The following is a 21140-nucleotide window of genomic DNA, read 5'->3' on the forward strand; positions in this document are numbered from 1 at the left end:
CCCGGCTCGGTGATTGGCCGTTGCCTCACCCGCGCCCTCCCCTGCCCCAGGTACCTGAAGCTCCTGGAGGACGACGCGGCGTTCGAGCAGGCTCTGCAGGAGCTGCAGCTCACCCGGAGCATCTGGACCATCGACCTGGCCTACCTGATGCGCCACTTCGGGGCCCGCCACCGCTTCTGCACGCGGACGCTGGGCGTGGACAAGGGCTACCGGAACCAGGTGGGCGGGGAAGCCCCGCCCCCGGGGGATGGGCGGGGGCGCGTGCCCAGGTCTGCGCCCACCGCCGCGGCCTGAACGCAGTCTTCCCGGTCAGTCCTTCTACAGGAGACACTTCGACGCCGAGGAGAGCCGGGTGAACCAGCTGTTTGCACGGGCCGCGTCCTGCAAGGTGTTGGTGGAGAAGTGGTGAGCCCCCGCGCCTGGGACAGCGGCCGGGCCCCCTGCCGGCTCTGCCTCGGGGCTCTGCCAGCGCACGGGCGGCTCCCGGGCAGTGCCCGCAGGCTGCTGCTGCTCCGCGATCTCGCTGTTCTTGGGCCGCCCTGGCCCCATCCCCTTGCTCCTTTGCAGCCCTGCTTAATTCTCTGCTGTCACTGATGTTTCTGTACACGCGGGCCCTTTTCCTCTTGCTTTGATCTCCTTGGGGAAGATGCCTAGGAGCGGTAGTGTTTCCTGCCCTCGGGGCGTCTTCCGGGGATTGCTTTCCACACTGGCAGGGCTAGCTCCTGGCTCCCCCAGGCCTTCCCACACCGCTCCCCTTCCCCCAGCTTTGCCCATCTGGTGGGACTGAGATGGAGCCTCAGTGATTTAGAGCATCTTTTTTCGTGGCTCTTAATGACTTGGATCCTTTCATTGAAAACTGACCTCTTGTTCATTGAAGAAGGGCTCTCAATTCCCTCTATGTAATCTTAGAAATGAGACCTTCATCAGAGAAGCCCACTCCGAAGATTTCCCCGCATCTTCCTGCTTCTTTTGGGGGCCTCTCATCTCCCACCCAGGCAGCCTCTCTCTGACTCTGCTAGGACCCTCCCTCCCTTCCCGTTCTCTGTCATCGCCATCGTCAGGCCCGTGACCTTTGTCCTCGTTCCGGTGATCCTTGGAGCCCAGTCCTTGTCAGATCCCCCAGGCACTCCACTGGAGACCTTTTCCCACATTGCTGCCAAAGGCTGGTGGTGATTGACCCCTCAGCCAGTTCTGAATTCATTTCATTGTATTCTCTAGCCCATGTGGATTCACTAGGTGGTGCCATAGGGCGCAGAACCAGGGCCTGGAGTCAGGAGGACCCCCTGAGTTCAAATGTGACCTCTAGCTGAAAGACCCTGGGCAAGTCACTTCACCCTGTTTGCCTCAGTTACCTCATCTGTCAAATGAGCTAGAGAAGGAAATGTCAAACTGTTCCAGTATCTCTGCCAAGAAAACTCCAATGGGGTCACAGAGAATTAGACTTGACTGAACAACAAAAAAGTTCCTATCTCTGCCTTTTGCCCAAAATTAGCATAAAAATCTTGTTAAAAGCTTTACCCAGAACTAGCCCAGTAATGGCCGTGGTCCCCACCCCCAGCTTCGCCTGAGGAGAGCTTTTCCAAAGTCAGCTCTGTCATCTTTTGTTTTCCCAATCTTGTCATTTTCCTTCTATCCCCTCCCTCCTCCCATGAAGGGAAGAATAGGGGCCAGGGTGGAGGTGGCCATGCCTGTGGCCCCTTCCCTAGGGGAAGGGAGCTGATGGGCCCAGGGCCTTTGCCCTCCTGCCTTTTCTTTCCTCATCCTTCACCTGGAGGTCACATGCTTTTCTTCCGCAGCTCTAACCACATACCTCCCCAAATCCAGTCTCTGATCTCCTGCACGATTCGTTTCCTAGGGGCCTCCCTTCTGCTCTCATCCTGTTCCTTCTCCCTTGAGAACCAGAGTGGTCTCCTGCCCCCCACCTACCTCTTGAGAAGCGTCTTCTCTGTTTTCTCTCAGCCCTTTCCTCTCCCTAGTGAAGTGTATGCTGGGAGGACCACTCCTTGTCCTCTGCAGGGCCCCGGCACATTCCCTTCCTCCTGGCTGTTGGCTGGGCGTGGGGCCTTCAGGCTTTTGTTCTTGCTAGTGGCTTCCCAGAGAGCAAGTCTTTGCTCCCTTCAGCTGCCTGACATGCTCAGCTTGGCTTCTCACCCAGGGCCGCTTCTCCAGACCCTCTTGAAGGCTCCCTTAGTGCTGAGAGCAGCGAGGCCTTCCTTGGAGCTTCAGCAGCTGTCTTCACTCCATGCTGAGAAGGAGGGCTTTGCAGGGGAGGTCAGCAGAGAGCATTATGAGGCCAGTGGGTCACACATGCCTGCCGTACTACCCTCCCCCCGTGTCGCCAGGACACCCAGTGGTTATGTGTGTGCAGACTGCCAGGCCCCTGTGGTAGCACAGGAAAGAGCCTGCCCTGTGGCCTGGTACATCCTCTCTCTGGCCTTCTGTATATTCTTTCTCTGTCTGACAGTCAGTGAACACTTATTAGCCCCTTACTGTGTACTGAGCCCTGTGCTTGAAAGGGGCACCTACACTGACCAGGGGGACAGCTAGGCAACAGAGGGAGGTAGAAGGGGGGCTCTGCCTCCCACCATGGTGCCCTTTGAGTCCTGGGCCCAGGGAGGGCTTTTTAGGCCTGGGAGGCAAAGAGCTTCCCATGAGAGGGAGGAGCCCATAGTGCTGGGTCAGAGTGTGGGCCCAGCATTACAGTCATCCCGCCCCATCTCATCTCCCCCAATCACGGTCTTGACATAAGAAATGAAATGGGGGGGGGGGGGCGGCCGGGTGGCATAGTGAGTAAGAGCGCCGGCCCCAGAGTCGGGAGACCTGGGATTGAATCCGGGCTCAGATACTCAGCACCACACCTAGAAATAACTGGCTATGCAACCTTGAGCAAGTTACTTAACCCCGATTGCGTAAAAAAAAAGAAATGAAATGGGAATGTGAGGGAAGTTTTGCAGAAACCACAGACAGACGAAGGCCAACAGCTCAGAAAAGGGTTAGAAACTCCAGTGCACAGAATCTATGGGCAGTGTTATGTAATATCAACACAGTTTATCTTTTAATGCCAGGATAATTCAGACTTCCTCTCCACTACAAAGGGAGGGCCAAAACATTTTTGTGCAGTTTTTCCAAATTGTGGGGAGGGAGGGAGCACCACACCCTTAACCCTCCATGATATGGAAAGGAGAACTGTAATGTCTGGGGAGACTGGAAAGATGGATCAAGGCCAAACTCAGATGGACTTTAAAAGCTGAGCAGAGAAGTTTGTTTTAGTAGAGTGACTGTAGGAAGCTGCTGCAGTTGGTTGGGGGAAAGGCTCTTGGTCCGAGCTGCCCTGAGGGGAATTCCCCGGGCAGCTGTGTGAGGGCTGGATCTGGGGGGAAAGGAATGAGGTTTGTGTGGCTGGGAGCAGAGGGCAGGTTTGGTGCAGGAGAGGAAGGTCATAAATTGTGAGGCCATGGGGACACCAGCTCAGGAGAGAGCACATTGATCGATCTGTGTCTGCTGAGCAGCTCACCGAGTTAAGAGTCTTAGGGCATGGTGTCTCAAAGGCTTGGATCTCAGGATGCCTTTACACTCTTAAACATGATTGAGGATCCCCCCTCCCAAAGAGCTTTTGTTTAGCTTGATTGTGCCTTTTGACATTTACCATTAGAAACACAAATGTCTGTAGTAGTACTGTGAAAATAGATTTGACCTTGTGGCCCCTCAGAAAGGGTCTTGGGGAGTCCCCATACCACACTGAGAACTGCTTGTGCAAAAGAAAAAAGGGCCCAGGAGAGAACTTTAGGAGCTAGAGGGGTGATGGTGACTCCCATGGGCAGTGGGTAAGATCTAGATGATCCATCGAGAGACTGAGGGAGCAGTCAGACAGGGAAGAAAACCAAGAGGAGACCCCAAAGAGGGGGCTAGGCAGCCTCAGAGGAGGTACAGGAGAACCTTGGAGAGAAGACCCTGAGGCAGAGTGGATCACGGGTCGCCAGGGAGGGAGAAGCTACGGTTGAATAATGAGGTTGGCAACCAGATGGCAGAGTTAGGAAGGGAGGAGATGCCAAGAGTGGGAGGACTTCTCAAGGGTCTGGGTTGCAAAGGGAGAAAGAGGAGAGGCCCCCAGCTTCAAGCATGGGAGGACAGGATGGAGGGTGAGCACAAGCATAGCAGCCGAAAGATGGAGAGAGAAATGGCAGGGGCTGGGCTGAAGGGTTTACCTTGTCGAGGGCGTCAGCCAACAAGCACCTACTCTGTGCTGGGCAGTGTGCTGAGTGCCAGAGATACAAGGAAAGGTAAAAGGCAGCCACAGGCCAGTGGGGGAGATAACACACAAAGGATGTGTCCATACCAGGTATAGGCAGGATAAATTGGGGGTAATTCCAGAGATAAGGCCCTGTCCTTAAAAGGGGTGGGAGGAGGTATCTTGTAAAAGGTGGAATTTAAGCTGAGACTTGGAGCCGTGGATGGAGGGTGTTGCAGGAGGAGACCCAAGGAGGCCAGGGTCTCTGGATCACAGAGTACATGGGGTGGGGCCAGGGAGTCAGATGTAAAAGACTGAGGAAGGGAGGGGCTGAGGCTATGAAGGGCATTGAAGGCCAGACAGGACATTCTGTTTGTTCCTGGGGGCCTTAGAGATCCACTGGAGTTTATTGAATGGGGTGGGGTGGAGGGCAATGTGGTCAATCCTGCACTTTAGGAAAATCACTTTGGTGGCTGAATGGAGGATGGCTTGGAGTGGAGAAAGACTGAGGCAGGCAGACCCCACCCCCTGCCCAGCAGCTCCTGCAATAGTCCAGGCATGAGGTGACTGTGCCAAGGTGGGTCCAGGGTGAGAGAAGGGACCATATTGGAGAGATGCTGTAGGCAAAATGGACCAGAGATGTGACAGGTGAAATAGACCAGACACGTGGCAGAGGTGAAATGGACCAGACACGTGGCAGGTGAAATGGACCAGACATGTGGCAGAGGTGAAATGGACAGACTTTGGAAAAATAATGAATGTGGGAGTGAGAGACAATGAGGAAGTGCTGGGTGACCCTCAGGAGAGGAATGGAAGGCGTCTGGGAGTTAGGGGCTCATCTTAGGGTCTCACCAGCTCAGATCCTCCATCTCAAGTCTGTGGAGCAGTGCCAGAAGGTCAGAGCACAGTAACCCTGGGGCATTGGCTGGACTTAGAAACCCCAGTCATCTTAGGATGCTTTTTGAAACTTGGCCCCAGGATGGGGAGATTTAGCTTGGAAGCACCAAGTGGTAAGCAATAGCTGTCAGAGGAAAGGGTTCAAGTTGCCCTCAAGTGGAAAAGCCAGGCCATGGAGGATGTGATGGCAACAGCCTCAGTGCTTCCAGATGTCAGTGCTGCACAGTCTTAGTGCTCCTGTGGCCCACTTATCTTCATCTGCCAGAAAAGGAGGGGCCCGTAATCCCGTGGGGGAAATGAGCAGGTTCCTGCTGACCCAGAGCCAGCACCCTTCTGACAGCATGGTGGGACTGGGGAGGGAGGCTCAGAGAGATCTCCCCTCCCCCAGGGCCAGGCTTTCCCCAGAACTGAGCTCAGGCTTCCCCTCCCCCAGCACCGTGACTGTCCGGGACATCCAGGAACACCTGGCCCAGGGGCACGTGGCCATCGTTCTGGTCAATGCAGTCCTGCTCTTGTGTGACCTGTGCTCCAGCCCCGTCAAGTACTGCTGCTTCCTGCCCATTGGCCAGAAGTGCTTCTGCAGGGGTCCTGACTACCAGGGCCACTTCATCGTGCTGTGTGGCTATAACAGGGCCTCCGAGAGCATCTTCTACAACAACCCGGCCTATGCAGACCGTGAGTAGCTTCTGCCGAGCCTGTGTGAGCTGCTGACAATAAGCAACTCTGCCTCAGTCAGGCTGGCTGAAGAATGGCCAAGGGATCCTCAGGGAGGAGGGCCTTAAAGAAGGTTTGTGGACGGAGGGGCTGGGGGCCTGTGTGGCAGTGTGACTGTGGAGTTGTCTCTTCCACAGGCATGTGCAGCACCAGTGTGACCAACTTTGAGGAAGCCAGGACTAGTTATGGCACAGACGAGGACATCCTTTTTGTCTACACCGACAGCTGACCTCAGGCCTCGCTGACACCCACACTGCTGCTGCTGCTGCTGATCCCTCAGACCCTGGGTGTGGACAAGGAGCCCCTGGGCCCTAGGCTTTGTGCCCACTGCCCCACCTGCCCCAGCAATGCTGCTGCTGCTGCCCCCTGGGGCTGCTGGCCACGTCCATCTGTGTGTGAGAGCAGGCCAGGGGCCTACACAGAGAAGAGCAGCCCCTGGCAGGCACCACCTACAAGCTGAGATCCAAATTCATCAGGCCCTAAGCTGATAAACCCCTCGCCTTCATCGCGGCCAGTTAGTATGGCACTTTTGCTTGTTTCTGTTGCAGAGGACAGGTCCCATCGCCCAGCCTTTTGGTGCGGAGGGCTGTGTCCTGCCATCCCCCTCCACACAGTGACCAGCATCTGTCCGCTCTTTACTTTGCCTTGTTTCCATCAGGGAGGAGGTCCTTGGGTGCCTCCATTCCACCGTGCCTGGTCTTGGGGCTGCCTCCCGAGAGAGGCTCCCCTGCCCCCATCCAGCACACACACACACACACACTGGAAGTCTTGAGATAGAGGCCCATGACCACTAGTTTAAACCAGCGCATTGGGAGGTTGGAGGGGAGAGCTCTTCTTGGTCATTCCCTGCTGGGTTAGGCCAGAGGCCCTCGGTGCCTTTCCCCAGCTCAGATTCTGCCCTGAGATGGCCTTAAGCTTGGCCACTGAGTTTCTGTAGATGGAGACATGCTCTAGGGCATGACTGGCAGGCCCCAAGCCTCGTTCCTGCCCTCTGGTCCTGAGACCTCCTTTTCGAGAGGGGATTTGAGGGGACCTGGGTTACTGATCCAGACAGTAATGCAGAGGCCCAACTGGCCCCTGCAGGATGGCCAGGAGCCTGGCGCCTCCAGCCCCCTCTTCAGTCCCATACCCAGGGCCAATTAAGGTCAGCTTTGGGGTGACTGGTTCCAGGGATCCCTTCAAGGATCTTGATTGATCCTTGGCTGATTAGGCTCGCCAGTTACAACAGCCCTTATTGCTAGGTATCTGGAGCTCAAGCAGGCCCAGCAGCAGAGAGCTGCAGCTCAGTGGGATGGCAGGCCTCAGCTGCAGCGGGCTCTGTGGTTGATGGAGTGGATGCTGCCTGTGGGAAAGCCCCAGGAATGTGGGCCTGGGTGCTGGCCGATGCAGGAGGCCCAGAGCATTCGTGGTGGGCTGTTCTCAGCCCCAACAGCAGTCCCTATGCAGGCAGGCTCGGACACATTGTCCTGGCCTGGCAGGGCAGTGGACATCCTGGTGAAGGCTCAGAATGCTGGTCAGGGTGGGACAAGGGAGTGGAGGCAGCCGGCTCTGAGGGCCCATCTTCTCCCCAGCTGTGAGCCTGCTGCTTTCAAAGTGGTTTACACAGACTGGGCAGGGAAGTGGGGCTGCAGGGATTCCTCTAGTGGGGATGGGGCTAGAATGAAATGGGTCCCTTTCAGAGGGTCTAGGGCAAAACAAAACAGCTAATCAGGATGGGCCAAGGGAGCAGCATCCTCACGGCCAAATTCAAGGCCAGGCAGAGGCTGGGAATACAGCCATGGAGGGAGCAATGGCGGCCAGAGGCCCTGGGAACCACCAGCTGCAAATGTGTGTGCCTTTGTCCTGCCCCGGGGGGGGGGGGCGCGCCTGTGCCAACGTGCTGAATCCAAGCTGAGAAGTTTGTTTCATATCCAGAGAGATTGCTGCCAACCAGCTAGGGCCATGGTGAGTGACCCTGGAGAGCTTGGGGCCACATTGGAAACCTGCCTTGCCCCGTCTGCTGCAAGGTGGCCTTTGTCTGACCAGAGGAAGGGATATTTTACATGCAGAGAAATTTTATACATAAATATATTTTGTTTGTAATGAGCCACTGAGTAAACACCACTGATCTCTATATTAAACTAAACAAAACAAAATCTGATCAACTTTGGTAATTGTGAGTGAAAGTGATACAGAGAGATAGTGAGAAAGAGGAGATTAAGGAGAAGGGAAAATGGGAGATGGGGGCGAGGGGAGAAGTCAGAAGAGCTCTTGGAGGCCAAGGTTCTCAAAGGCTTGGGTTCTATGCCTTAAACCATGGACGATTCCTTGGGAAGTAAGACCAGAAGGGTCTGAGGCGGGAACTTGAACCCTCTTGGAGCAGAGCTAGACTTGTGAAGGGAGCCATTCCAGGGGCAGGACAACCAGAATGTGTTCTTACGGCAATGGGGAGTGACAGGGTCAGACCTGTCCCTGAGGCCAGGACGTCAATTAGGAAGCCATTGTCATAGTCTGGAGAAGCAGTGAGGGCCTGCGCCAGGGGGCTGGTGGGCTTGTGGATGGAGAGAAAAGGGCAGTGGCAAGAGGGAGTAGAGGCAAGATGTGCCAGTGCGGGAGGGCACAAGAAGGCTCCATTGCAAGGTGAGCCCAGACAAACAAGGCTGGGTGCTCTGTGTGCGCTCCCTTGTTGGAGACCTTCGGGCAGAACCTGGATGGCCAGGCCAATGGTGTCCTAAAGATGCTCTAGGGTGGGGTCACCAAGGCTGCCCAGCCTGATACCCCAAATCGTGCCCTTGGCAGACAGCAGGGAACACTGGCCAAATGCCCCCAGCCTGCCCAACAAAGGCAATGCTTGGTCCGCCTGTCACCATGGCTGCTTGCTTATCCTTCAGATAAAGGATGCCTGTGGACATCTTCTCAGGCCTAGAAGTCATGCTCTGGCCTAGGATGTGCAGACCATGCTCCCATTGGGGGAGCTAGAATACTCAGTCCCCAGGGCCCCTTTCAGAATCTGCAACCTCTGCTCCTCAAATGCGTGTCAGTCCAGATCCATCATCTCCAGGGAGGCCAGCCCCCAACTGCCCCACCTCAGCTGCCCTTACCTGGCCATCGCCCACTGGGGCTACACTTGGGCTCGCTCATGAATTCCGGAGGGCCTTTCTCGGTCCTGATCTCCACCATTGTCTCCCTTCCGAAGCCAGGTCTTCGTCGCTGTGACTCTCGGGCCCTCGGTTCTGTCTCCACTGCAGTTACTGCGCTCTCCTCCCTTCCCCTGCTGACCCCTGGGTGTGCCAGTGTGACTGCACTCCGTCCCTGGCTCCCCTTGCCTACTGTGCCAGCCACTGCTCATCCTCGGGTCCCTTTTTGCCACCTTCTCACCCACACACAGGCTCCTGAAGGAAGACTCCAGAGAGAGGTGAGAGCTCACCTGCAGATTTCCATTCCTTGGCCTGTGCCAGCACCTGCTTTACCCGCCTGCCGCCCTCCCAGGGGCTCCACCAAGCCTCCCAGCCCCTTGTCCCTCTCTCAGCAGAGAACTTGCCCTTTCCCTGCCTCTTCCTCACCCACCATCACTCAGACGCTTTCTCCCTGCTCTCCTTCTTCCTGTCTCCCATGACGAGGTGGCCTCACTCCTGACTGAGGCCAAGCCCCATCATATATCTTCAGCCAGCGCCTGGCTCCTTCCCTGCTGCCTACAAATGTCCCCGTGCCCCCTGACCTTAGGAAGCCCTCCATGCTCCTTACACCCCTGCTGACCCTCGTCCTCTCTCCCCCCTTCAGGCCTCTAGCTTTTGCTTCACCATTTCCCATGTGAAAGGCAGATGCTCAGCCCCAGGGATGCAGAGACAGATGGGAGGTAAAAGACCCCCTCAGGGAGCCAATGGTCTCAGTTTTGAAACAAAGTTTCACATGGATCCCTGATCCCACCCGCCAAGGCAGATCGCAGCCCATCCCTTCCTGCCCACCGCCCCCATCACACTTGGCCTGGTGACTGCCTGCCTAGGCTTGAGAACACATTTCAATCATGATGCTTCAGTCTAAGTGTGAAAAGTCCTTCCCCTGGAGGACATCTATCCATTACCAAGCTAGTTAGAATTAGATTTATCTAAAGGTTGGAGTAAAATCCCCTACAAAGTAATTGTTTGGAGAGGGGAGGGGGAAAGAAGAGGACTCATCTAGGCATAGGGGGTGCCCGAAAGACCCGAGTTCAAATGTGACCCCGTGACCCTGGGTAAGTCACTTCATCTTTGTCTAGCTCGGGATCATCTGCTTGAAGGGGTTTCTCCCTTGGGCCGAGTGATCCCTCTGAGGGCCTTCCAAACACTGGAAGACAGCTGTGTACACACAGGCCTCGGCAGCGCACAAGCATTGAGTATGCTTTTACTGTGGACCAGACGCCCAGTGGCACCCCCTATGGGAGAGAGCAGCTGGCCTGGCTGTCGGGGAGCAGAGGTCTGAGGAGGGTCTTGTCCAGTTAAGGAGGTTTGCGATTCTCGTAAACGGAATGCTCAGCACTCCAAGAAAGACCCAAGGAGATTTCTTTAGAATGTTTATTCAGAATGTATGTACATACAGGCAAGTGAGAAAGAAACTAGAGATAGCAGATAAGAGTAACCATGATTAATAGTGGGTATGTGTGTGTGTGTGTGTGTGTGTGTATGCAGTTACAAGCATCATTGTCACTGGGAAGCTCCAACACCTGACCACACACGCTGGGGAAGCCTGGTACAGCCGTCAGGGTCCCACACAGGAGGGTCCCGGGCAGGACGTCTCCTCCGTGGGTGAGATTCCAATTTGGGGTCTGGATCTGACAGTTTAAGTAGTGCTGAGAACAAAGAGGGCATGCTGCCCGCCAGGTGTTTCTAGCAGGCATCGTGTGGGGTGTGAGGCCGGGGAGGGAGGCCAATCCCTCCAAGACTCCCCCCCCACCCCCAAGAGCGAGGTTTCCTTGGGATGGCCAGTTCCAGGAGTTGGGCCATTATCATATCTCTTCTCAAGGACCTGGCCGGGGTCCCAGGACAGGAGCAGCCCTCAGGTTCTCAGGATCCCTGTGCCCAAACGGCTCAGGGTAATGGAGAGGTCACACTGAGCCGGGGCCTTGGTTTGTATGATCTTATTCTGCACACAGGGGCTTACCTTGCCCCTACAGGTCTCTCACCCCACTGTGGGCCAGCCCTAGGCTGAACGAGGCCAGGTTGGGGAGCATCATGCCCAGCAGGAGGGACAGGTTTATGTGGCTGGACAAGGGAAGGAGGTGGTGGTGGCATCTACAAAGGTTAGCCTGAGCGGGGAGGAAGCTGCAGAGGCTGACTGAGGCTAGATGGCAGGGCAAACTTAGCCTTGAGCACCTGTCCATCCCAGTGTAGGTAGGGGAGGCTGCCACGGTCCCTTCCGATTCTCCAGTTCTGTGGCTTGAGGTTCCACGCCAAGCCGTGGCTTTTGAGGCCCCTGATCCTCTTAAAACAACTGCTGCCCCTCCACGCCTCCCCCAATCTGAGGCTGCCTTTTTTGGAACCAAGTGGGACTCTGCATTTATCTCTAATAGAGTAGATGGGTCTGGTAGAAAACCGCCTTGTCAGGGTAGTTAGTTTGGGCCATCGGGGCTTTGAGGGTTACTGGGCCAGCAGCCAGCCCATCCCCAGATGATCCAGCCTGGGTTTGGTGATTCAGTGCTGGGAAGGCAAGCAGCCTCCCTATGGGCAGGCTCTGGCCAGGGACCTTTCATGACCCCCCCCCAGGCTGGAGCAACCCATCCAGCCACGCTGTGGACCACCCAGGAAACTGGCCCTGGGAGGTCCCAGCCAGAAGGGAGGCTGGAGCCTGTGCCCTCCTGACTCCTGCAGCTTCCCAAGGAGTCACAGACCCGGCCTGACACTCTGCTTTTGCTCATGAAGTTCTTTATTAGACACCTGCTATATACAATGAACAGGCTCTCCCAGAGCCTTCGCACACAGGCCAGCAGGAGTGAGGGCTTCTGCCTGAGGGTAGGCTGGGGTCAGGGATCAGAGGCCATTGGGCTCCTCTGGGCTCTCACCATTACCCCCAGCACGGGGAAAGGCTGCCAATACCCCCCAGGGGCTTCAGGCAGCCCTAGGCTGGGGTGAGAGGGGACCGGGTCTGCCCTCTAGGCTGCCAGGGTAGGCCAAGGCTGGCCTGGGAGATGGATGGAGATGGGGTTCTTCTGGGAGGCCTAGGGCCAGGAGGCCTGCCCAGCCTGGGACTGCTACTCCTTAATGATGTGGGGCCTGTAGTCTGACTGGGATGCCTTGGCCAGCTCCTCCGCATACATGGCATATCGCCCAGTCATCTGAGGGTACAATAAGGCTGATCTCCTGCTGTCCTTCCCCACCCCACCCAGCCACTCCCTGAGAAAGCCCCCTCCCCCACCCGGTGTGCTCCCAGGGGGGAGCCTCCTCCAAGGGGATGGACTGTGGGACCCTCATCTGCTGAGCTGGGCCTTCTGCCCTCTGTGGTCCCTCATCTTCCCTCCCACCCCTCGGGATCCACAGCCCCCCATCAGCTCCTGTGGGCGGACTGTCTTCCCCCACTGGAGTGGGAGTTTCTCAAGGATAGGGCCGTTTCTATTTTTTCATGTATTTGCATTTCCAGGGCCTGGCGCATGGTAAGTGCCAGCCTGTGGGGTGACCTTGGGCCAGTCACTGCCTTCCATCTCGAGTCCCCAGCTTCCCATAGACATGTGGCTTCCCTCCCTTGTCTCCATGGGTCTGCCTGCCTCTGGCCTCCCATCTTCCATGTGGTCTCCAAACAGGGGCAGCCTCATTGATTCCCTATGGCCTCCAGGATCAGAAACCAAACCTGCTTGGCATTCCAGACCTCCTCATCGCAGCACCACCCCATGGTCCCCCTCTTGACAAACTTTGTGGCGGCCTTCACGCCTCCTCTCCTCTCCCCCCAGACCCCCATGGGCCCCCCCCCCCAAGCAGCCTCCCTGGGGCTGGGGCCTGACCTTGAAGTTCCAGATGTCACCCATCTGCCGGCAGAGATTGAGGTCCAGCTCGGTCACCAGCAGGCCGTCTCTGGTGCGGGACAGTCCTGGGGTCCGGCTGCCATCCGGGGCGCTCACATAGCTCGAGCCGTAGAAATGGCCAAAGTCACAGTGCGCTTCAGAGACCAGCAGAAGCAAGGACACCTGGGGGGGCTGGTCCCAGCGGGTTGCGAGGACAGGGGGGAACTCCCAGGACCTGCCCCCCCCCAGCATGGGCACATGCAGCCCCTCCTGCTCCCCAGGAGCCTGCCCCTCCCCCAATCCTGCTAGGAACTGCCTGACGCCCAGGACCCCTGCCAGGACCACACCAAGCCCTACCTGGCTTTCCGTCCCCAGATGTGAACTCTCTGGGAAAGTGCTCCTGTGGGGAAGGAGGTGCTAAAAGGAGCTGTCCAACCCTGCCCCCCAAGTCCTCATCCAGGTTTTACAGAACCAAGCCTTTTATGAAGGGGATGTGTTCTGTGAAGTTTAGATTCAGTCAGAGGGCCACACCCAGGGACCTAGAGGGCCTTGTGTGTCCTAGAAGCTGCAGGTTCTCCACCCCCAGCCCAACCTGACTGTGCCTGGAGGCACAGAGTCCTCAGAGAAACCTTAACCCTCAAGGCCACTGACAAGAGAGCCCTCCAGTGTTGGGGAGCTTAAGGCCTCTGGGCTGGCGTGCTCCACAGTGGGACAGCCCCATTAGTACAAATCAGGGGTGGCAGACGGGAGACACGGAGGGTGTGTGAGCAGGGCAGAGAGGCGGGCACACAATCACACATACTATGCCAGACGCATTCATGTTCACATACCACACACAAATACACCCAGACACACATCACACATGTCTACACTCGCACGCATGTACTCATACAAGCACACATGCTCACATGCACACACCACATATGTCTACCGTGCTCACACGTACCACACATGCCTACACACGCTCACATATCTATGTGTACATACACCACGCACCATTACACATGTGTTGTCATACATCACTGCTCACACAGCACACCCCCCCAGGACCTGCTGCTTCTTACCACGCCCACTCGATTGATGGCACAGGTGAAACAATGGTTGGCAATGGCAGCGTTTCTTGCCTCGATGGGCCACAGGCACTCACTGTGGAATGCACAGAGGACAGAGGAGAGCCTGTGAGCCAGGCTGTCCTCCAGCCCACTGCCTGCCAGCGTTGCCGTGGGCTGGGCTCATCCCCTGACCTCTTCCGCGGCTCAGCGCTAACAAAGGCCCTGGGGGCACCGCCACCCAGACTTATGCCTGGTCTCATTCAGTGCCATTTCCAAAGGCCCAGGGAAAACCAGCACCTTCTCTCTAGGAGCTTAAACTCTACAGGGGCACAGGTGAGCAGAGAGCCAGGAATAGGAAGTCATGGCCAGGCTGCAGAGCAGAGGCAATGGAGAGCCGCAGAGGCTTCTGGAAAAGGCAGGCAGCTGGAGGGGAAGGGATGGGGGCATTGATGACCAGAGCCCAGTGAGGAGGCCGTTCCCACCCCTCACCCCAGGGGCCTCCAGTCCCGAGGACCCCAGAGCCAAAAGACGCCACCAGAGGCAGCTCTCCCTGTTGGGAAGACACAGGACCCCAGGGGGCCTCTCTGTCCCTTCTCCCTGGGCCAGGGCAGCTCTGGGGCTAGCTGAGCCCTCCTGCCCATCCTCACCTTGCCTGGCCCCCAGCTCACCACTGCCCCCAAACAGGAAGGAGGTGGCAGATTCCAGGGGCCTCCCTGGGCTGATCCCCCCCATCCCAGCACCCCAACTCATCTTCTCTGGCCTGGCAGCTGAGCCGCCCCTGCAGGCAGGCTGAGTGACGGGTAGAGGCAGGGCTGTAATCTTCCTCCCCCTGACAGTGACAGACAGAGGCTGGCAGGCCTGGCTCCCACCCCCGCACTGGAGGGGGCTGCAGTGGGTGGTTGGGAACATGGCGCATCCTCCCTGGAGTCCCGAGTTCATTGCTCTTTTCCCCCCCTCCCCCCTCCCCAAGGCTGACATAACTTTGCAGAGTTTGCCGGAAGTACTTGGCACACAGCATCCTGGGGCATCTAGAAGGAGAGCCGCCCTCCCCCCTTCCCTCTGAGCCATGGAGGAGAGGGGGGGGTAGGGCCCTGATCAGCCTGTGTCCTCAGAGCACCCAGAGGAGAAGGTCCAGCCTCTGGAGAGCTTGGGTTCCAGGGCCCCCAGAAGCGAAGGGGGGAATGCCCGCTCCTCTCTAGTCCAGGAGTCAGCCTGATGTGAATTTGGTGCCCAGGGCAGGGAAGCTGTAGCCTCTGGGTCCTTCCCAGCTTCTAGCAGTGGGAGTGGTGACTGACCCACTGACTGACCAGTGTTTACGTCCATATGTCTAGGCATCTCTCCACGTGTGACCCAGCCACGTCTCTGTGTGTCATATGTGTGACCCACCTGCATCTTCATATGTGACTCGGCCATGTCTCCACATGTGACCCAGCCACGTCTCCATGTGTCACATGTGCGACCCATCTGCCTCTCCATGTGTGACCCAGACACCTCTCCACATGTGACCCAGTCATGTCTCCACATATGACCCACCCACAATTTTCATGTGACCCGGCCACCTCTCTGCATGTGACCCAGACACGTCTCCATGTGTCACATGTGTGACCCATCTAGCTCTCCATGTGCGACCCATCCACCTCCCCATGTGACACAGCCACAGCCACATCTGTGACACGCCTGTCTGTGCACCCATCCATCTTATTCTGAAGGGTGGTCGCAGGCACAGCCCCTTCCCAGCCCAGCCTTCTTGCCACCCTCTTCTGTCTCCACTGGGCGCTGAGGCCAGAGACCCAGTGCTGCCCAGGGCTCCTCCCTACCTGAGCTCCCCGACAGTGGCCGAGGGGTTGAAGATGATCTCGGCACCATTCAGGCTATACATGAGCCAGTTGAGGGGGTGATGGCGGCCATAGCAGATGTTCACGGCAATCCGCCCAAAGGGCGTCTGGAACACGGGATGACCCAAGGTACCTTCCATGTAGTATGTGGCCTGAGGGAAAATGGGGCCCATAGTGAGGCCAGCTGCCAGGGCCTTCTCTTCTCACCCCTCACCTCCCTCAGCCAGGGCCTCCCCCAAGAAATGCTGGCCATCCACAGCCTGCTGTCTCTGCTCCCCAAGCCCGGGCCTGAGAGCCCAGCCCCCTTTCTCTCCCCAAGCCCAGTTCTGAGGTTACCTCCCCCAGGTGTTCAATGACCCCCCTTTCCCCTTAACCTTCACCCTCTCACAGTCTCCTGGCTGCTCCCACCACAGCCAGCATCTCCCCAGCCCTTAAAAAAAGGCCTGCTCTGGTCCAAGAATCCCTACGAGTTATCATTTGGGGTCTCCCTTCCCTTAGCCATGCAGACTACACTCACTGCTCCACTCCTCACTCAGCCTTCCACAATCTCCAACCTGATCTTATCGCTCAAGTGGACCTGCCCTGAGGCAACAGTGACCTCTGATTGGCTGGTCAGGCCAACCCTCTCCTCTGGGGCATATTGAGCTTTCCCCCTGGTTCTCTTCCTCCCCCTCTGACCACTGGATCCCCCTCCAGGCCATGCACTCTGCCCTTGGGCAGAATCCCCAGGCTCTCCCGGCCCCTCTGGCCTCCCCTTCTCAGGCTCTAACCTGCCGCAGGCCAGGCCTCTAATCATGGGTTGTCCCCCAGGGCTCTGTCCTGGACCCTCTGCCCTGTGCCTCACTGCTCTGGGGAATTTTCTCAGCCCCCCTGGGTTGAATGACCATCTCTGGTGACTCCTCTGCCTCTCCTGCCCCAACCTCTCTGCTGACTTCCAGTCTCACATCTCCAGCTGCCTCTCAGACATCTCCAAGTGGGCGTCCAGTGCACACACCTCCAAAACAGAACTTATTCTCTTATTCTCTTTTCCCCTAGACCCCCTCCCCCTCCCACCTTCCCTATTACTGTCAAGTCCCACCCCCCCCCCCATCCTCCCAGGCCTCAGGCTCCTCCTGGGCTCCCCACTCTCTCATCCCCCAGATCCAATATGGCGCCAAGGCCTGTCAATGGCCCCTCTGCAGGATCTCTCCAATATGTTCTCTTCTCTCCTCTGACCCTGCCCCCCTCCCAGGCTCCCATCACCTCCCCACTGACTAAGGCAATACCTGCTGGGAGTGGGGGGGTTGCCTGCCTCAGGCTCTCCCACCTCCAATCCAGCCTTCATTCAAACCCAGGTCTCACCATGTCACTCTACTCAAACGCCAGTGGCTGCCTGACACCTCCAGGTTCAAATAGAAAATGTTCTTTGGCACCCAGCCCCCTCCCACCTCTCCAGTCTTCTTACCCCTCATCCCCCACCCCTACCCCATGGCCTCTGATCTGGCTTCCCCTCCCAGCCTCTCCTCCCTGCACAGATGCACTGAGAGCCCCCCCCCCCACCTACCCAGGCCTGCCTGATTGCCCAGGGATGCTTCCCCAGGCATGCTCCCTTTCTAACGCCCAAAGCCCTCCCAGCCTGGTCATGGGGGGCAGCCTGGGAGAGGGGTGGGGCCCAGGCCAGAACAGGTCCAGGTGCACATTAATGGGCAGGGGCCTCTCAGGCAGCTAGGGGCTTCCTGCTGGGGGTGGTCCAGTGTCTGTGGGTAAAAAACAGGGTTGGGGCACCCCCAGGGAAGGTTTCAGTCCTCTCCAGAAGGCCGAACTCCTTGGGAGACCCTGGGGGGTGAGGCTAAGTGCAAACAAGCTTTAGGCTAATAGGAATGGCGCATGCTCTAGGCAATGTGGACAGGAACTGTCCAGCTCTCAGCCCTAACTGTGGAGCTCAGAGCTAGGCTTTGGAACCAGCCAGCAAAGGTGGTAAGAGCCTACTCTGTTCCGGGCTAACCTTAGATGTGCCTGAGGTCAAAGCAATGTCCCAGAGCTGGTCTGGTGAAAAGGTTCCTTTCCCTGCTCTCCCCTCAGTGGGAGACCTGAGGTAAGAGAGATTTCAGAGGGCCAGGCTGGGCTGGAGGGAGGGGGATAACCAGGTGGGGAGGCAGCAGAGACCTTAGGGGGACAGGATGGACTGGGGGGACCAGGTGGGGAGGGCAACTCCATTTTGGGGCTCTCACCCTGGATCCCTGGGCTTCTGCCCCCTGGACTGATACATTGTCTTGGCTGCCTTGGCACAGTCCCAGGTCAGGGCATAGGCTGGGCAGACTCCTGTTCCCTCTCCCTCCCAGGGCATTCCCACACTGTCTCTACCCCCTGCCCCTGGGCTTCCCTCAGATGGCACTAGCCACCACCTCCAAGACTGTCTTGTGGAACTCCCAGCATGCTGATGCTGAATTCCATGCCCTGTCCTGCTGGAAGCCCTGCTGCCCAGACCGTTAGCCAAAGCGCCTCACCCAGTCTGCGAGTGCACTGGCAGAGTTTCTGCTGCATTCAGCCAGGCAGCTTCCCCACTAGCCTCTTCCCAAAGAGTTCCAAGGAGAAGGGCAGGCCAGAGTGGGGTGTGTAACGTATCACAGACATTCTGGGATGCTAAGCCTTTGTTTCAGGGAGGAGCTCCTCAAAGGAGCTTTCCCAAAGCCCGCCTAGCCCCTTTGCCTCCTACCATCCATTGCAGGTACAGTTCAGTGTCCAGGGCTGCTGCCATATACATCAGTATATACATGCACATGCACTTCTGCTGATAAATAACTCCCACCTCTTTTTTCATCCACTTTGTTTTTCCAGGGTGGATGGTCAGATCAAACTCCTTTGAGTGACTATCACAGATCTCTCCCAGGAGACTCTCCAATGTGTTGGGGCTTGATGTCAACAGCACTGTCCTCCACAGTCAGGGACAGCTGGAGGACCTCCCCAGTCACAGGGAGAGAAGCAATCCCCACTCTGGACCAAGGAGAATCTGTGCCAGACCTTGTACCTCCCACCTTCAGCAAGCATCCTGCACTGTACCTTCCTGGAGAACTCCAGAATGACTTTGACTTTGGGCGGGGGATGGATAGGTGGTAGACACCTGGTGGTCTGAGCTTCTTTAAAGGGGCTGTTTTGTTCTCACCAAAACAAACACCTTTCCCAAATCCATGGAGAAGAGGCAGTGGGAGCTTTCAGGCCCTCGGTGTGGTCTCTGGGGAACGTGGTCAGGTGCCCCCACTGTCCGGCTGCAGGGTGCCCTGCTCTCAAGGACTCGGCATGAAAGGAATGGTGGGCACAGATCAGCCGCCGTACAGGCTCCCACCTTCCTCGGTTCTTTGTGCACCTTGGGAACCTTACCCATAGAAGGGAAGCCTATCCCTCAGCCTCCTCCCACTGCATGCCCTCAGTCTGCCTGGCTCCTCGTTCTCCACCATCATTCTCTGGTCACGGCCTTTGCCAAGCGCATACCGCCTGCTAAGCATGCTAGCCTTTGCTGTTTCCTCAACAAACTTGTCCAGGACTATGTTGGAGCCCAGAGGGGGGGGGGAGCACAGGGGGCGGGGCTAAGAGGGGGGGGGGCCCAGAGGGGGCGGTTGCTGGCCTTGGTGATGAAGATGGCTTGTCATACAATCTTCGCAGATCTTTTCCATTTTTTTGGCCTCTTGTCCTCTTCTCAACAAGCTGTCTGGAAGCTGTTCTCCCCCTCCCCTCCCACCGCCTTCCTCCCTTCTCAAACCTAATGAGCTGCTGCTGCTGCCCAGCATTGCTTCTGCTCTCCACCCCATCTGATGCCAGCTGGCTGGGGGGGTCTCCTGGGTGTGGCCATTCATGCCCACTGGCTCGTGGTTGAGATGAGACGAGCACCATCTGTGTGTGGAGCCTTTGTCCCCTGGCCATCTGCCAAGGTCGGTGGTAATGTGCCCAGCTGGGTCATGAGGAACAGGCTGATTTCTGGCACCTCCTCTTCCCCTCCCTCTTAATTCCCCTGGCCTTGCTCTCCTCTGGAGGCTGGCTGTGCCAAGTCCACAGCATGACCAGATCCGTGCCCACGTGTGCAGATGCTCGTCTCGCAGACGACTCCCACGCCGGCAGTGAGGAATAGGGCTTCCCGTGTGCCCATAGACCCAGCTCAGGCTCTGCAACATCATTCGGGGCTGGCCAAGACCAGCCACCCTGCCGCTTTCCTCATCGTGTGCAGGTGTACAGGATGGAGAGGCACGAGGTTTCCTGTTCAGTTCAGGTCTCTTTGGAGACTGACTTGGTCATCCAGAAGATTCTCCCCGCCCCCAGGCTGGCATCCAAGACATTGCTACAAGTGTTAAGCAGCCCAGAGCCCAGGTTCAACCCTGTGGCACTCCACTACAGACCTCCTGCCTCAATGGCCTTGAAGAGCTACATGCCCTTTACAAACACGATCTCCTTTGATCCTCACAACAGCCCTGGGAGGGGGTACTATGATGATCCCATTTTACAGGTGAGGAAACTGAGGCAAGCAGCAGAGACATGGTTTGCCCAGGGACACCAAGCTAGGATGTATCTGAGACTGGATTGGAACTCAAGTGCACTTTGGCCCCTGGTGCCACCTTTGAGTCTGACCCTCAGGAAGTCATGAATGTATCTGGTCATATGTTCATCTGGCTTCCATTCCTCCATCTTTCCCTACAGCAAGAACAGGACGTTCCCTACAGAAGATGCTTGAAGGGTCACGTGTGACAGGGCAGAACAGGGCTGGGGCCAGGGGAGCCAACGGGGAGCTGGCTCCCTAGGGAGGGCAGGCGCTAGGGCTGCTGCAGTGCGTGTAGCTGCCATGGCCCGGGACGGAGCCGCTAAGCAGGAGCTGCCCTCTGCGGCCGCCACATGGCCCACGCGGAGCCTGGCCCCGCCAGAGCAACATGGTGGCTCACCTCATTGAAGTCCCCCACCCGGGGGATGTGGTTCTTCCTGGTCTTGCCCAACACAGCCCCAGAGTTAGAGATGATCACTGCGGTGTTCCACAGGACGTCTCCGTGGGTCTCGTCACGCTCCAGGATAGGAGACACAACCACCATGTTGTGGGTCTTTGCCAGCTGCAAGAGGTAGGAGACGCGGCCTCCACTGAGGCTCCCGGCAGCAAGGGGCTTCCTCCAGCCTCCTTGTCCTTTCCCAGGTCCTCGGCCCTTCTCCCCTGCCGCCTCCCTGCCGTTCCTGGGCCTGTGGCTGTGAAGCCCTGGGGATGGCCCCCCCAACTTGGCCAGACCCCGATCCCTCAGCTGGACCCCCTTTCCTCTGTTCCCCCAACTAGATCCTGAGCCCCTGGCCATGGTCCTTGTATCTCCCCACTCGTGTGTGTGTCTGTATGTAGTTGTGTGTGTGTGGTGTGTGTCTGTATGTAGTTGTGTGTGTATGCATGGAGGTATGTGTGCGATATGTGTCTGTATGTAGTTGTGTGTGCAGTGTGTGTCTGTATGTAGTGTGTGGTGTGTGTCTGT

General features: G+C 57.4%; 3 protein-coding genes and 1 pseudogene across 3 annotated transcripts in view; 2 read left to right on the forward strand and 2 right to left on the reverse strand.

The window, feature by feature from the left end:
- The window catches only part of LOC138167675 (zinc finger protein 850-like), a 762790-nt pseudogene that overhangs the window by 201187 nt on the left and 540463 nt on the right, over positions 1 to 21140 (reverse strand).
- GUCD1 (guanylyl cyclase domain containing 1) lies at positions 54 to 7974 on the forward strand. Its single transcript, XM_069096682.1, has 4 exons — positions 54 to 219; positions 314 to 405; positions 5559 to 5800; positions 5977 to 7974. Exons 1-4 carry the CDS (start codon positions 148 to 150, stop codon positions 6066 to 6068), a joined length of 498 nt encoding a protein of 165 aa, XP_068952783.1. The 5' UTR covers positions 54 to 147; the 3' UTR covers positions 6069 to 7974.
- The window catches only part of SUSD2 (sushi domain containing 2), a 423767-nt gene continuing 407130 nt past the window's right edge, over positions 4504 to 21140 (forward strand). Inside the window, exon 1 of the mRNA XM_069096626.1 lies at positions 4504 to 4514. The gene's annotated coding sequence lies outside the window, so the exon portion shown is untranslated. The remainder of the gene's footprint in view (positions 4515 to 21140) is intronic.
- Positions 11664 to 21140, reverse strand: part of UPB1 (beta-ureidopropionase 1) — a 19136-nt gene continuing 9659 nt past the window's right edge. Inside the window, 6 exon segments of the mRNA XM_069096704.1 lie at positions 11664 to 12125; positions 12786 to 12940; positions 13143 to 13185; positions 13850 to 13931; positions 15655 to 15824; positions 20577 to 20794. Of these exon segments, the coding sequence (XP_068952805.1) occupies positions 12042 to 12125; positions 12786 to 12940; positions 13143 to 13185; positions 13850 to 13931; positions 15655 to 15824; positions 20577 to 20794 (752 nt within the window). The 3' untranslated portion in view covers positions 11664 to 12041.

The sequence above is a fragment of the Petaurus breviceps genome, unplaced genomic scaffold, assembly GCF_028583685.1.
Source record: "Petaurus breviceps papuanus isolate PSGF00001 unplaced genomic scaffold, PetGlider_PUasm1.0 287, whole genome shotgun sequence".
Taxonomy (NCBI): domain Eukaryota; kingdom Metazoa; phylum Chordata; class Mammalia; order Diprotodontia; family Petauridae; genus Petaurus; species Petaurus breviceps.

What these genes read in the sequence shown, in the direction of transcription:
- GUCD1 (XM_069096682.1), top strand. Translation starts at nt 148, where the DNA reads ATGCGCCACTTCGGGGCCCGCCACCGCTTCTGCACGCGGACGCTGGGC. An exon ending in AAGGTGTTGGTGGAGAAGTG is followed by an intron (nt 406 to 5,558) that starts GTGAGCCCCCGC and finishes CCCCTCCCCCAG; the next exon opens with CACCGTGACTGTCCGGGACA. An exon ending in CAACCCGGCCTATGCAGACC is followed by an intron (nt 5,801 to 5,976) that starts GTGAGTAGCTTC and finishes TCTCTTCCACAG; the next exon opens with GCATGTGCAGCACCAGTGTG.